The sequence below is a fragment of the Coenobita brevimanus genome, chromosome 47, assembly GCF_032717465.1.
Source record: "Coenobita brevimanus isolate Jiangsu-jjx chromosome 47, ASM3271746v2, whole genome shotgun sequence".
Classification (NCBI taxonomy): domain Eukaryota; kingdom Metazoa; phylum Arthropoda; class Malacostraca; order Decapoda; family Coenobitidae; genus Coenobita; species Coenobita brevimanus.
The window spans coordinates 1,650,310-1,664,539 of record NC_137000.1 but is presented as its reverse complement, the minus strand read 5'-3'; the positions used below and the strand labels follow the sequence as shown (position 1 = coordinate 1,664,539).

General features: G+C 41.6%; 1 protein-coding gene across 1 annotated transcript in view; it reads left to right on the top strand.

Moving 5' to 3' along the window:
- Positions 1 to 13,941, top strand: part of LOC145398973 (centromere protein I-like) — a 40,803-nt gene extending 26,862 nt beyond the window's left edge. The window contains exons 10-16 of the mRNA XM_080271704.1: positions 578 to 761; positions 1,154 to 1,308; positions 2,962 to 3,086; positions 6,665 to 6,809; positions 10,093 to 10,266; positions 13,089 to 13,162; positions 13,869 to 13,941. Of these exons, the coding sequence (XP_080127830.1) occupies positions 578 to 761; positions 1,154 to 1,308; positions 2,962 to 3,086; positions 6,665 to 6,809; positions 10,093 to 10,266; positions 13,089 to 13,162; positions 13,869 to 13,941 (930 nt within the window). The remainder of the gene's footprint in view (positions 1 to 577; positions 762 to 1,153; positions 1,309 to 2,961; positions 3,087 to 6,664; positions 6,810 to 10,092; positions 10,267 to 13,088; positions 13,163 to 13,868) is intronic.
- Positions 13,942 to 14,230: the final 289 nt, after the last annotated feature.

The following is a 14,230-nucleotide window of genomic DNA, read 5'->3' as shown; positions in this document are numbered from 1 at the left end:
CTGTTTAACCCCTTTAAGCCAGTGATATATTTTTTATCTATTTCCAGGTAATTATACGTAGTTTTTTGGGAGCGTGTTCAAATTGTGCTTTCATTGTCTGTGTTTCTAGAGCCTACTTCATCCCGGCATGTATTGTTGTCAGTTAAGGAAACTTTTTGGCACATTTTCCATCTTCATCATTCTCTTCATCACCATGTAAACTTCTTTTTCCATGTAAAGATGGGGTGAGGTAGGGACCAGAAAGCAAGAAAAAAAAAAAAAAAATGACATAAAGAGGAATTCCATATCAGTATATTCCTGCATATGACAGTTTAAGGTTTGCACATGTGTTATTTTTGCCATCTGTATCAGTATTTAAACAGCATAAGTTATGATAAAAGAATATCAAGGTCTGATATAAACAATATATTGCCAAGAAAGAGATTCTAAAAATCCTACTAATCCAACAAGAAAACAAGCTCTCATCTCTTAGGTGGGAATAGGAGTCAGGATGATGATGATCATGATGGTGTTGATGATGATCATGATTGTGAAAATTTGCTTGAGAAGTCATATTTTGTCTTTAATATATGAACAGATGCTTCAGTTGCTTGAGCATTCATCCTACACCTCTCCCGAATTCCTCTCTGAAACCTTACTGAAAGTGGTGGGACAGTTAACCAGTTGTGTGACGCTTGTGTCATGGTGCCGTGTGATAGAAGCCATCACTGCCACTGCTGCTGCTTGGTGTCTTGTGGCACAGGAGGAACTGTACAATAAAGGTTAGATTTCACACTACTCAACAGTGTATACAATATCTACCATCTCCTGGGGAGTAAGGAGCCAGATGGTGCCAGAGAGCCCAGATGCGATCTCACACTGGCACAGTTATAATCAGGTTGTTCCACAGCCCAATTATCCAAACATCCCTATCCCTTATCTCCCAAAGGAGGATGGTAAACTGCAGGAGAAGGGCAGCTTCCTCTGGCAGTCCACCAGGTTCACATCCAGATGAGCATGGGACGATAGAATTTGATAAGGAATTCTTTAATACAGTACTGCTTTACTCTTATTATAGTGCTCTGAACCCAGACTTAGTGTTTGAAGTTAATGTTATAGTATTTAATTCTGGAATCTAATATGAACATTTGTCTTCATTTATTTTTGTGTACAGACAAGGAGGTGCAACCACAGGAGCTGTTTCATGAGAGATGTGTGGTTGGTCTGTGGTACCTAACGCGCCATTTAGAGAAGATCTTCAGTGCTGCTATCCTCACTTACCATGCTCACCCCCTCTGTGTGCATCATATTCTCGATTATTATGTCAAGGTACTGTACACACACACACACACACACACACACACACACACACACACACACACACACACACACACACACACACACACACACACACACACACACACACACACACACACACACACACACACACACACACACACACACACACACACACACACACACACACCTTAGTGTAACATACTATACATCACTCTCATTTAAACAACACATCACATACGTTAGAGATAAATTAACACCAAGACTCAGTGCCTTGAGGCCACTTGCCCATACAACATTTGGACACAACAGAGAAACCACCACCACAGTATACAAACAGTATACAGTAATCCCTCCACTATCCGATGTAACAGAGCCAAAGGCATGTCTGGAAAGTGGGCCCCAGCCTCCTGGACTTGTACTTATTGACCCTAACCTAGTCTGACTCAGAAAAACACCTATACAACTCCGTACTGGACATGCATAGCACCTATTTAAGACCCAGTTCACACCAATAAGGGACATAAAAGCCTGAAATAAAGGCAAAAGAACCAGAGAATGAGGTTTTAGAGGTGAGTATATTCAATATTAAACATTCTGGGTACTTACAACAAGTGCCTGGCTCCTGGACTGGTACTTATGGACCCTAACCTAGCCTAACTCAGAAAAACACCTCCCTACTGGACATGCATAGCACCTAAGACCCTATTCACACCAGTAAGGGACATAAAAGAGTGAAATGAGGTTTTAGAGGTAAGTATGGAAAATACTTTCCTCTGTGGGGTGATATAAGATTGGATGATGATGATGATGATTATCTTGAGAGGACTATAATGATTCAGACATCCATTGTTTATAAATATGGTTACTCCTGTCATCAAAATGTACTGTCTCCGGTGTTAACCACTTCAGTACAGTGATGTATATTTTGTATTCTACCACAAACAGACAGGTGTATTTTGCCTATGGGAGATTTTTCATAGTAAAAGTGGTGAATGGAGTTTTTTCCTATTCCCCTCATAGCCAGATGTCCCTCCCACTTTCAGTAAATTCATCTGTTGGTAACAAGGATAAGTTACATAATTATAGTGCATGGGTTAATTGGATGTACAAGTTTGTGCTGGATGATATGTGAAAGACTACATAACAGTAAGGGCTTGTGAGCTGGTCTCAAATCAGTTTTCCTCGTATGTTTATCTTATGTTTTGACTTCACATGCCTCTCACAGGTCCCAGCAATCAAGCATATGATGATTGTAATGTTTAATGGCTGTGTCATCATGAGTATTGGGGCCTGCAGCTAGGCTATTCAGTCCAGACATTGAAAGGCAAAGGTGACCATCCTCACTAACCCCAGAGTGGCATTATGTGAACAATAAATCCTAGCCATCCCCTAGGTGGAAGCCCTTATAGGCTTCTTTGGTTGGAGTGAATTAACCCTCTAGACCACTAAGTGCCCTTTTGTTAAATAGTTTCATCCCGGTGCAGTAAATGGTTTCCATGGTAACAGGAAACCATTTTGCTATGCAGAGTAGTCACCTGAAATTTGCCCTGCAATGAGTGATTGGATGGAGGGTGCCTTATTTACCCCATCTGTAATTGTGGAAAAAGTTCAGGATGCTAATGAGTATTATGATCTTTACCATTGCAGAGTTGCTCAGAAGTACAGTAACTTATATTTTGACAGGTGAATGAGTGGAGTAGAGAGCTCAGTTTGGCTGTTGTCTTCTTCCCACCGGTGATGCTGACACTAACTATCATCACCTCCACTGACCTCACTGCATCACATCGCCTTGGCAGCCTCTTAGCCAGGTCAGCATCAGGCACCAGTCTTATGCAGCTATGACTCATGCTGCAGTTTTCATCACACCACTCAACTACTAACCCATCATTCACCCAGCGTTAACTGTTGCAACCATATTATATTATCATCACTACCCATCATTGACACGTTATTTATCATGATCATCATTATCTGTGATGCCTTGCTCCCTTCTGAGAGCCTTTCTTGACAAATACACCTCCAGATTGCTTGTTTTTACATCCTACTCAGATTTCAAGTACAGTAGATCTTCAGTTTATGCAAGATTTGTGATATAACATGTTTTGTGCAGAAAGGTAAGCCTTGACCCAGGCCAGTAAATGCAGGGGGAAAAAAAAAAAAAGTTTGTGCTGGAAAATCCAGAAATCAGCCTGTCTGTGGCCATCCCCCCCAAAGTTCCACTGTCAGACCATGTAGATGCATTTTCACCCCACCTAGAATTTTTTAAAATCTGTCTTTTTGTAAGATTTTTCTAAAATAAACTGCCTTAATGGTAGGTGGGGGCGCTCACCATCCTCTCACTCGATGTAGAGCTGCTTTGGGTGTCTGCCCTTTCCTCTCTTCTTTCCTTCCTCGTCTGGCTTTCTTTCCTTCATTCTTTCTTCTTCCTTCTGCCAGTGGATGACTCTACACTGAGTGACAAGCCAAATGATTTCCTGTATGCGAGAAAACCATATACAACGCTTGGTGGTGACCATATAATCAAATTATGGCACCTGGTGGTTTAGTGGGTAATTAAGGTGCTCCAGTCGGATTGAGCCTGTGTAGGTTTATATCCAAGGGGTGGTTGGGGCTTATTGCTCACATAATGCCATTCAGGAATGAGTGAGGCTGGTCATTCTTATCTTAAATGTCAAGACCAACTTGCCTAGCCCCGGGCCCCTGTGCTCCTCATGGGGTAATGTAGGATTGGGTGATAGACGATTGGAACTGCCCTGATTCAACACTGCTGAATTTATGAGACATGAGCTGGTGTGATTACACTCAATCAGCTGGCCATACACACACACAAATACATGCACACACGCACGCATGCATGGGAGGAGTACAACCAGGTAAGAAATTAATGTGTAAGGGTGCGGAAAGAAGAAGAAAGGAAATACGAAAAGATATTGTTAGTAAATGTAAAAAAAGAGCCGAAGCTATTTTATGTGTGTAAATGGTAAAATGAAAGATTAGGACAGTATAATATGATTGAGGAATGGAGATGAAACTTACAAAAGAGAAGAAGAATTGTGTGAAATAATGAATTACAAGCTGCAGTCATTTTATGTGTTGGAAGAGGAATTTAGGGAACCTGAATTGGAACCTAGGATGACAGGAATGGCAGAAATTACAGTTGATGTGAATGATGTGCTCTAGCTGATGAGGGATTTGGATGTGAGAAAAGCAATGGGACCAGAAGGTGTGGCTGAATGGATCCTGAAGGAATGTGCAGACCAGTTAGTGTGGCCTGTTTATATCATCATCAAGACCTCACTGGAAAATGGACAGTTACCTAAAGATTGCAAAAGAGCAAGTATTATGCCAAGGGAGGAGATAGGGAAGATCCACTCAGCTACAGACCTGTATCATTTACTAGTATTGTTTGTAAAATCTGCAAGAAAATTTTTAGAAAATGATGGATAAAGTATATAGAAGAAAATGAAGTGATAACACCAAGACAATTTGGTTTTAGGGAAGGAAGATCATGTGTTACTAACCTATTAAGTTTCTACAGTAGGGTAATAGATGTTATACAAGAGAGAGAGGGATGGGCAGATCGTGTCTATCTTGATCTCAAGAAAGCATTTGACAGGGTGCCCAATAGGAGACTGCTGTGGAAGTTGAAGACCTTTGGAGGGGTGCATGGGAAACTATTAAATTGGATGGGAGATTATTTGATGGGAAGGCAGATGAGAACAGCCATAAGGGACAAGGTGTCACAATGGAGAAACGTGACTAGTGGAGTACCCCAGGGCTCTGTCTTAGCCCCAGTAATGTTTCTGATATATGTAAATGCTTTGCCAGAGGGTTTGAATAGTTGCATGAGTATGTGTGGGTAAGATTGAGAGTTGGACTTCAAATGTGGGTGATTGTGTGTGTGTATGTGCCAGTGCAAGATTGTGCAAGCAGAGTGAGAGAAGAGTTCTGGACAAATGTGGAAGTGTGCATGGAAAAGTTTGAAAGGAATGAGAGAGTGTTTTTAATTGGTGATATGAATGGTAAAGTAGGGAATGTGAAGGTGGATGGAGTAATTGATGAGTGGAGTGTGCCTGCTGAGAAATGAGAATGGTAGTGCTTTAGTGGACTTGTATGCCGGGAGGGGGTTGGTGATAGCCAATACTCTCTTCAACCACAAAATGTTCCACAGGTATACATGGCGAGTGATGAGAAGGGGGGTTGGTGAACTGAATGAGAGGAAGGCAGTGATTGATTATGTGTGTGTAGTTGAAAGGATGCGAAGATGAGTAATGGATGCAAGAGCATATAGAGGTTGAGGGAGTGGACATTCTGACCACTACTTGGTGGTCAGAATCAAGGTCCAAGTAAAATGGAGAAATAGAAGAAGAGAAGGACAGGAGGAAGGAGTAGATGTAAGGAGAGTGGAAAGCGTACAAGAGGATGAGAAAAAGACAGAATATAAGAGAGAAGTGGAGGAACAATTGGATAAATATGAATTGGAGCAGATGGGGGACATGGAAGATGTGTGCAAGATATGCATGGAGGAAATATGTGCAGCATCTGAGGGTGTGTGTAGGGTGAAGCAAAGACGAAAGGGGGTGCAAGAACGACATGGTGGAATGAAGAGGTGAGACAGGCTGTGGCACAAAAGAAGAAAGCATATAATGAATGGATGAGAAATAGGGGCGTGGAAGAAGTTGAGAGACGGAAGAGAGAGTTATATATAGAAAGGAAGAAAGAGGTGAAAAGATCAGTAAGAGTAAGAAGAGAGTGGATGAGGAATTTGGAAGGAAGTTGAGTGTCAAGTGGAGGGAATGTAAGAAAATGTTCTGGAAAGAGGCGAAGAGAGTCAGACAGGGTGGCAGTGAAGTTAGTAGGGGAGTGAAAGATAAAAATGGTAGATTACTAGTTGAGAAGGGAGAAAAAGTGAGCAGATGGAGAGAACACTCTTGAATTGTTGACCATAGAGAATGAATGTAATGCGAGTATAAGTGGCTGGGGAATGGCTGGGAGAAGGAGGGAGGTGAGAAGAGAGGAAGAAATCAGTAGGATGGAAGTTGTGGAAGCAATGAAGAAAGTTAAAATGGGGAAAGCCCCAGGAATTGATGGAGTGTATGGTGAAATGCTGAAGCATGGGGAAGAGATGGTAGCAGAATGGATGTGGAAGATGCGCAGATTGGCCTGGGAGGAAGGTTACAATATCAGTACAGTATATTTAAGTGCCAATCTGTGTTTGCATTGTTGGTAATTGTTACTTTAATGATTACCTTTACATTTATATGGGTTGATAATGTGTTAATGCTGTTTGATTGTAGTTTGAAGTAAATGAGGGGAAAGTGCCTTGATAAATCAGAAAGGCCAGAACCCAATATTTTCTGACTTATTTATACCTCCTCTTCACCAGCATGCGGGAAGGACATGAAAGACTACGAGAACTGAAAACAAATGGTGACACAAGTTTAGATGACTTACGACAGGAAGAACTTGAAGCTTTAGTTGGGGTGAACAGTGCTGTGCGATACTTCTGTGGAGCTGTGCACACTGGCAAGGTAAGGCAGGGTAGGGGGCACTATCTCTTTTGGAGGTTTTGTGCTGCTACATTTATAGTAGTGTCATATCTCCATCATTTATCACAAGAGAATGATAAGTAAGTTCATGTTATAAGTCACCTTTTCTTTTCTTTTTCCTGTTAGTCCACAGTAAATTGAAGAAAATTTTTCTATTAAAGTTCAGTTGCTACCCTTAAAGCTGATTTGCCAATTTTCCTCCAGAGTGCGATTGCCCAAACAAGTGATTTTTCGCTTCTTTAAGTTTCGGACAAAGCTCCCTGGGTCTGGCAGTGTTCACTTGATTGGGAATGAGGAGACAGTAATAGTCTTTGCCTGCCCTGCAAACATTATTTATGGTGTAAAAAAACTAAACCTGCAATAATATTAGCTAAGTTTAGCGTTTATTTATTTATTTATTTTTTAGTCAAACTATCTATCTATGTATCTATTGCCAGATGTCTCAATCCCATGTGGGGTGGCCACAAACAAATCGCCTCCAAGTTGCCCTTTCCCCCGCCATTTCACTGCCCTGCTTCCAACTCACCCCCCCCCTCCCTCATATACCTCTCAACTCCATCCTTCCACCTCATCCTCGGTCTACCTCTCCCTCTCCCTCCCTCCACCTCACCTACATACACCTTCTTAGTCAGTCTTTCATTCTAGGACACAGTGCATAAAATTTCAGACCAAAGCGCTTGCATTTTGTTATTATGAACTGTCTAAAGTGTAATCTACCTTTGAACAAAATCAGTGACTCGTCCACAGCAAAGTCTTCACCTGCAGAGAAATATTCCATGCACATGACACGTAACAACTGGAAATATGTACTAAGTCTTGTCATGGGGACCCTAGGCTCAGCATCATCAGGGTGTGAAACTCTTATAAATCTAAGAAGCTGAGAGAATCTGTTACGACTCATTTCAGCTCGAAAAACAGGTGGTCCCCGGCAGAAAACTGATGTACTTCAGTAGTCTGATATCTTGGGTACATGTGTTACTCCCATGAGTAGCTGCAATGAAATGAAAGTATACATTTCTTCCTCTGTAACATCTGATCACTTTTTACCCATAAATGTCTTACGACTTACATTGGGGTTGTCTCGGAAAAAATTTGCAGCACGTGTATTTGTCCAGAGACACAGAGCAGCAATCATATCCTTCCTCATAAATATCTGAAAACAGTCAAGGACACTCATGGGATGGCTTTGATGATGTAGAATAATACTTGGATCTACATCAGGAAAATCAATGTCACATGTAGGGAGAGGGTTACGTCTGGTGTCAGAAAAAGGGTCAGAAAGAAGTGTAAAGTGTGTGGTTGTGCTGGCAACTGCACTGGTTGGGGAGGGAGGGGGGGCTACGTGACTCATCACTGGCCGCAGACAACGTCTCAATACCCTCGTCATCACTTCTCTCAGTTTCAACTTCACTAACATTGTCTGGGTCAAATTCAGTATCATCACCTTCCATTGAATCATCAGAGAACTCAAAATCACTCACTGACCCACCGTCATATTCACCCTCGCTATCAGACGGTGGCAACTGCTCCATAATTGTGTAATGAATCACACAGTTCTCTCCCCTCACGCAATGCAGGTGGTACTGAATTTGAGGGAAGCCAGTGACTGATATATATAGTCCTGGGAGGCATGTGTTGCCAAATATATGGGGTGTTAATTTGGTAAATATAAATGAAATATTATGATTGGTGTGTAGAAATTGCATCACAGAATTGGCAGTACATGAGTGGTCGAAGTTCATGACGTTTCATTGACATATGGATCGCACCACCAGGGGCTGGAGCTCTTTGTTTACAAACACAGACACAACTGCCACCACGTGGATGCACATTACCCATAAACCGAGTCCATGGGAGCCCTGTACACACACAGGTTATAACTGAATCATATGCGTGTCACAGGGGACAGACCCGATAAGGCACGTGCGCATGAAATTGTGACACGCATGTGACACACAACACATTTCTGGTAATGATGGGGTTAAAACCAAACTGTGGTGCCTGGTGGTTTAGTGGGTAATTAAGATGCTCCAACCAGATTGAGCCTGTGTCAGTTTATATCCAAGAGGTGGTTGGGGTTTATTGATCACATAATGCCACTCAGGGATGAGTGAGGCTGGTCACTGTCATCTTAAGTGTCAGGACCAACTTGCCTAGCCCCGGGTTCCTACGCACTTGATGGGGCAATACAGGATTAGATGATGTATGAATGTATGTATAAAAGTACAGTAAACTCTTCATAAGTCGAACTGTATGGGGCTTTAGGGTAGTTTGACATCGGATTTTCCGAATAACCAGAAATAATTGCAAAACACCTACACAGTATTACCCCCAAAATGGTTGTAAATTGTATGTGATTATTTGTTTATTATCACAAAACTAAAGAAGCATCTATAAATCAATAAAAATAAACATTAAAAAATTTGGTGCATGTCATAGGCTATGATAGGATAGGAGCTTGCATAGCTTAGGCTAGATTAGGCTAGGCAAGACAGGTAGAGATGGGGAAGTACTGTACCGTATGTGAATCTTTGAACACAAACCAACAGTGTTGGCTATTAACATGGGTAAGCAATAGAAATAAACAACAGAAAACAATTCAGTGCATTTCATTTACCCTATATTGGTGGATGTCTGTGTGAAGAGCTTTCGTAAGTTAGGCAGCTTGTGTTGGAGACGGAGGTGGAGGGACGCAACGGTCACTTAATTTCGTAAAGTTCTGCGCTTCTTTACTTCATATTACAATCAGTTAAACTAAAATGTAGCACTTGGAATGTAATAAACTAAAGTGTACCACTTTGAATATAGTAAACTAAAATGCATAAGTGAAACAATCCAAATAGGCGACAAAGGAAGAGCGGCACGACCTCACCAGATGACGGTCAGTGGCAGACTGCCTGAGTGTCTGCCTTCAGCCAGCTCCCATTTCTGAGTGTTGCCAGGCTTATTTTCCCACAAAATTCATACAAAAGTTCCCACATGCAGATAAAATTCCCACAGATTTAATGGCTGAAATGTCATCCCACAAAAGTTTCCATGAAAGGCCAGTTCTCCCATAAATTTGTGGGAAATTCCTACATAGTGGCAACACTGGCATCTTGGTCTGAGTTCAACTTACCCAAAATTCTGCCTTCTGCAGGGTTGATTTATCGGGATTTTACACTGTGTGTATAAAACCGATGTCATGTAACTGAACCTCATACTAGAAGGCTGCCTGTATTGTATGTTTTGTGTATATTCATAATTTCATCTTGATTCTTTTCAGGCTTTGACACTGGCTTGGGAGAGAGGTCTGAATCAGTTCTATCCCTTCCACTTCTTGGAGGGTGTGCGAAAGAGGAAGAATGCCAGCCATGCCCTTGCTGTCACTCATGCACTGTCCTATACCCCTTATCATGCCTTAACCATGTTTGAAAGGACAGAAAGTGAGGATGCAGAGGTGAGTGGGAGTTTTGGTAAAGTTCATTAATGTTTAATAAGACAGGGTGCGAGGATGCACAGGAAAGTGATAGGTCAGGTTTATTTCACCTACTTTAACCCCTACTGTAGCCACAATGATGTCTGTTAATCACTGTTGTTACTGCTTGATGATTTTATTTGGCTCAAGAAGAAACCCATGTTGTGAAGAAATTAATGGAGATCATTGATCACCCTGTCACTACCAGAGACCTCCCGTAAGCTGAATAAAATTGTTTGATACTCTCAAGAATGAAATAGAAGAGAAGTCATAGTAATCAAGGGGTTTACCTGTCTTCTCAGATGACGTGTTTTTCATTTTAGTCAGGCTACCACCAGATGCATTTTATTCAGAGAGTAAGTTCATCTGAAGTAATGAAGGGCTTAATTAAGGATATATCTAACCCTTACAGTGTGAAAGTCCTTCCGAAGTTGAATAAAATCAAGTTGGTAGGGGAGCACTTGCTATCCGCTCGCTCAGCGTAGTGCTACTCTCGGGTGACCACCCTTTCCTCTCCTCCATCCTTCTTTCCTTCTTTTTATGTCTTTCTTTCCTTCTTTCTTTTCACTTCCTTTTGTCTACGGGTGACACAACACTGAGTGACAAGCCAAGTGGTTTCTTGTACACCAGGAAACCATTTACTGTGCTTGGTGGTAACCATATAACCAAACATTGGCACCTGGTGGTTTAGTGGGTAATTAAGGCACTTCAACTGGATTGAGCCTGTCTTGGTTTCTGTTCAAGGGGTGGTTGGGGTTTATTGCTCACGTAATGCCACTCAGGGGTGAGTGAGGCTGGTCACTATCATCTTGAATGTGAGGACCAACTTGCCTAGCCCTGGGTCCTATGCTCCTCATGGGGCAACACAGGATTAGATGGTAGATGTGTGTATGTATGGAAAGAAAGAAATATTAAATGTCACTACTGATGGGATTAACTTGGTGGAAATTTTTGTTATTTTGCGGCTAATTTCCTGCAGCTCATTGGCGGCAGATTATGATGATACTTTGGCGCTACATAATTACTGAAGTACATTTTCATAACTTGCACCATTTCTATTGTTCATCTTGTGTTACAGCTCAGTCTTCAGGATGGAAAGGTGTCATTTGTAAGCCAAGATAAAGTCAGAAGAGTATAGTACATTCTACATAATGTGACATGTGGATGAGTATATCTGAAATACTGTACTCTGAATTAACGCTTAATCATTAAACATGCGTACTTTGCCGTACAAGTATATTTCTAGGATTTTCTAGGAAGAGTTAGAATCAGTGAACTGGAATGAAATGGATCTGGACAGCCTGAGGAATGCATATAGGGATTGCTTAGTTAGGAATGCTAAAGCGGTGTGTGGTGTGGCAAGAATATCAACAAAAAAGAAGGGTACAGCATGGTGGGATGAGAAGGTTGAGAGAGCAGTGGAGGAAAAGAGGAAGAAGTGGCTAAAGTGGTTACAGGATAGGGGTTCAGTTGAAATAAGAACTGAGTATATTGAGAGCAAGAAGCACATAAAGAGACTACTGAAGAGGAAAAAGGAGGAGGTAAATGATGATCTGGGAAGAAAAATGAACGATGGGGTGATGAGAGAAGTAAAAACACGAGTAACAGAGAGAGGGATGGCGCTGGTAATGAATAGTGATAGATGGAATATCTCAAATTTGTTGTATGCTGATGATGCAGTACTGCTTGCAGGTACCGGACAAGAACTTGGTAGGCTAGTGCAGAGTTTTGCTGATGTCTGTGAGCGTCGTGCCGTGAGAGTAAATGTCAAGAAGAGTAAAGTAATGGTTATTGAGAGAGAAGGTGACTCCCAGTGTGATGTCACAGTGAATGGAGAGAGACTGGAATTGTTGAGAGAGTTCAAATACTTGGGTACAGTGATAGAAAAGGGAGGAAAATGTGCAAAAGAAGCTGAGAGTAGAGTAACACAAGGAAGAAAAGTGGCTGGTGCAATTCAGGCCTTGATAAGAAACAGAGGCTTGAGTGTTGCAGCTGCACGAGGCTTACATAAGTGTGTGTTAGTGCCAACTTTAACATATGGGTGTGAGACTCTGGTGTGGCATGAAAATGAAAAGTTAAGAGTAAGAGCAGTGGAGATGGGATTGCTGAGGAATGTATGTGGAGTACAGAGGGTGGATAGGATACGAAATAATGTGATTTGTGAAAGATGTGGAGTGGGGAAGTCAGTGGACACCAGAATCGAAGAGAGTGTCCTGAGATGGTATGGTCATGTGGAAGAATGGATAACAATAGAGTGGTGAAAAAGGTATACCTGAGCGAATTTGAAGGAGGGAGGAGGCGAGGTAGGCCAAGGAGAAGGTGGAGCGATATGGTTGATGAGTGTGTGAGGAAGAGAGGTTTGGAAGTCGGTGAGGCTAGGGAACTGACAAGAGGTCGAGCTGGCTGGAGGAATTTTGTGAGGCGAAGTGCGTGATCAGGGATTTTGGCACCCTTTGTGAGCATGGCAGCGTCTGGCTTGACTCAGTCGGATACGCTGTGTGAAGCTGCAGAATGTGATGAATGTTTTTGGCATATCTGTGGAGCCAGGATTCCAGGGGCTTGAATGATGAGCGAATGGAAGTGTGGCCTATTTGGATTGGGCAAGTTTGTGCTGTCTGGGCATTGCTACTCCTCACCCTGCCCTTGGGTGGGAAAGGAGGTCTGGATGATGATGATGATGATAATGATGATGATGAATCTGTCAGCTGCATAAAGGTGAAATCGTGCAGTTGATACAGTTCATTACGTTACACCTGTGAATATTGCAGTAATGACTGAATTTCCCCTCCTTATCCCCCAAACAGGCTAACGACTCCAAACTGGTGTTACTAGAACTAAGGAAGACTGGACTGACTGGCATAGAGGAGTGCATTATGGAGTACTCTTTGAAGTGACAAGAGCACACCAACATACAATAGGTGTACATGTCTTATTTGCCTGAATGTTAGTGCATATTTCAGCACTCCTTATTAAGCTCATACAGTGAAGCAGCAGTTGTATCTATTGGTAAGAAGAGATTTGAACCTTCCAGCTACTTTCTGTATTTTTTTATATTGCCATCATTATCAATATCATAAGCATAAGCATCAGCAGTCTGATCCATTTTACCATCAGAAGCTAGATTTTTGTAGTGGTTACTTGAAATTTCATCCCAGTATTGCAGTTTAACTCCCACTCCCACCCACAACCAACTTTACATCAGGCAGCACATCTCTCCTTACATCAGGTACCATTGATGTTATTTACAGATGAGTAATCCATCTCAAGATACGCTAGTTTAAGATGCATTTGGGATGGTTTAACAACATTCATTGTTAAATTATAAAAAAATACAATTTAAACAAGTATATTCTTTTGTCTGGGTATGTTTAGGGGCACTGCAAAGGATTTTCAGGCAATCACGTAGTTAATTTATGGCTGCAGTGGCCCTTTCAGATAACATTTTATTATTCATACTGTTGCATTCTGCTGGTGTGTGTATTCCCTAACTTGCTAAAAATGAAGGATGGCTGTACAATATATAATTACTGTTATTTTATCACTGTGTAGTGTCACAATTTAATGCAGGTGACACATTTTTGCAGATGTTATAAGAGAACTTTTGAAGGCAACATATCTGGAACTGTCCTGTACTACCATTATATTAGCATGGAATAATGCAGAGTTAGTTCTTTTTCCACTGGCCATAACCAGTAGCACCTCCCATTTGGTAATTACAGTTTTTGTACAAGATAGTTGAGTTGCACTTCTTATCCATACAACATTCTGTACTGTACCCCACTGCTAACGTTTATCTCCTTGTTCTTAATTATTTTGTTTTGCCTTTAATATTCTGCCGCTCTGTGCTGTAGTAACAGCTGCTGTAATATGCTGATCATTATAATATTAGATTGTATGCTTAATAATGACAGTTTATTGGTGTGACTGGGTGTATGACACCTAGTTA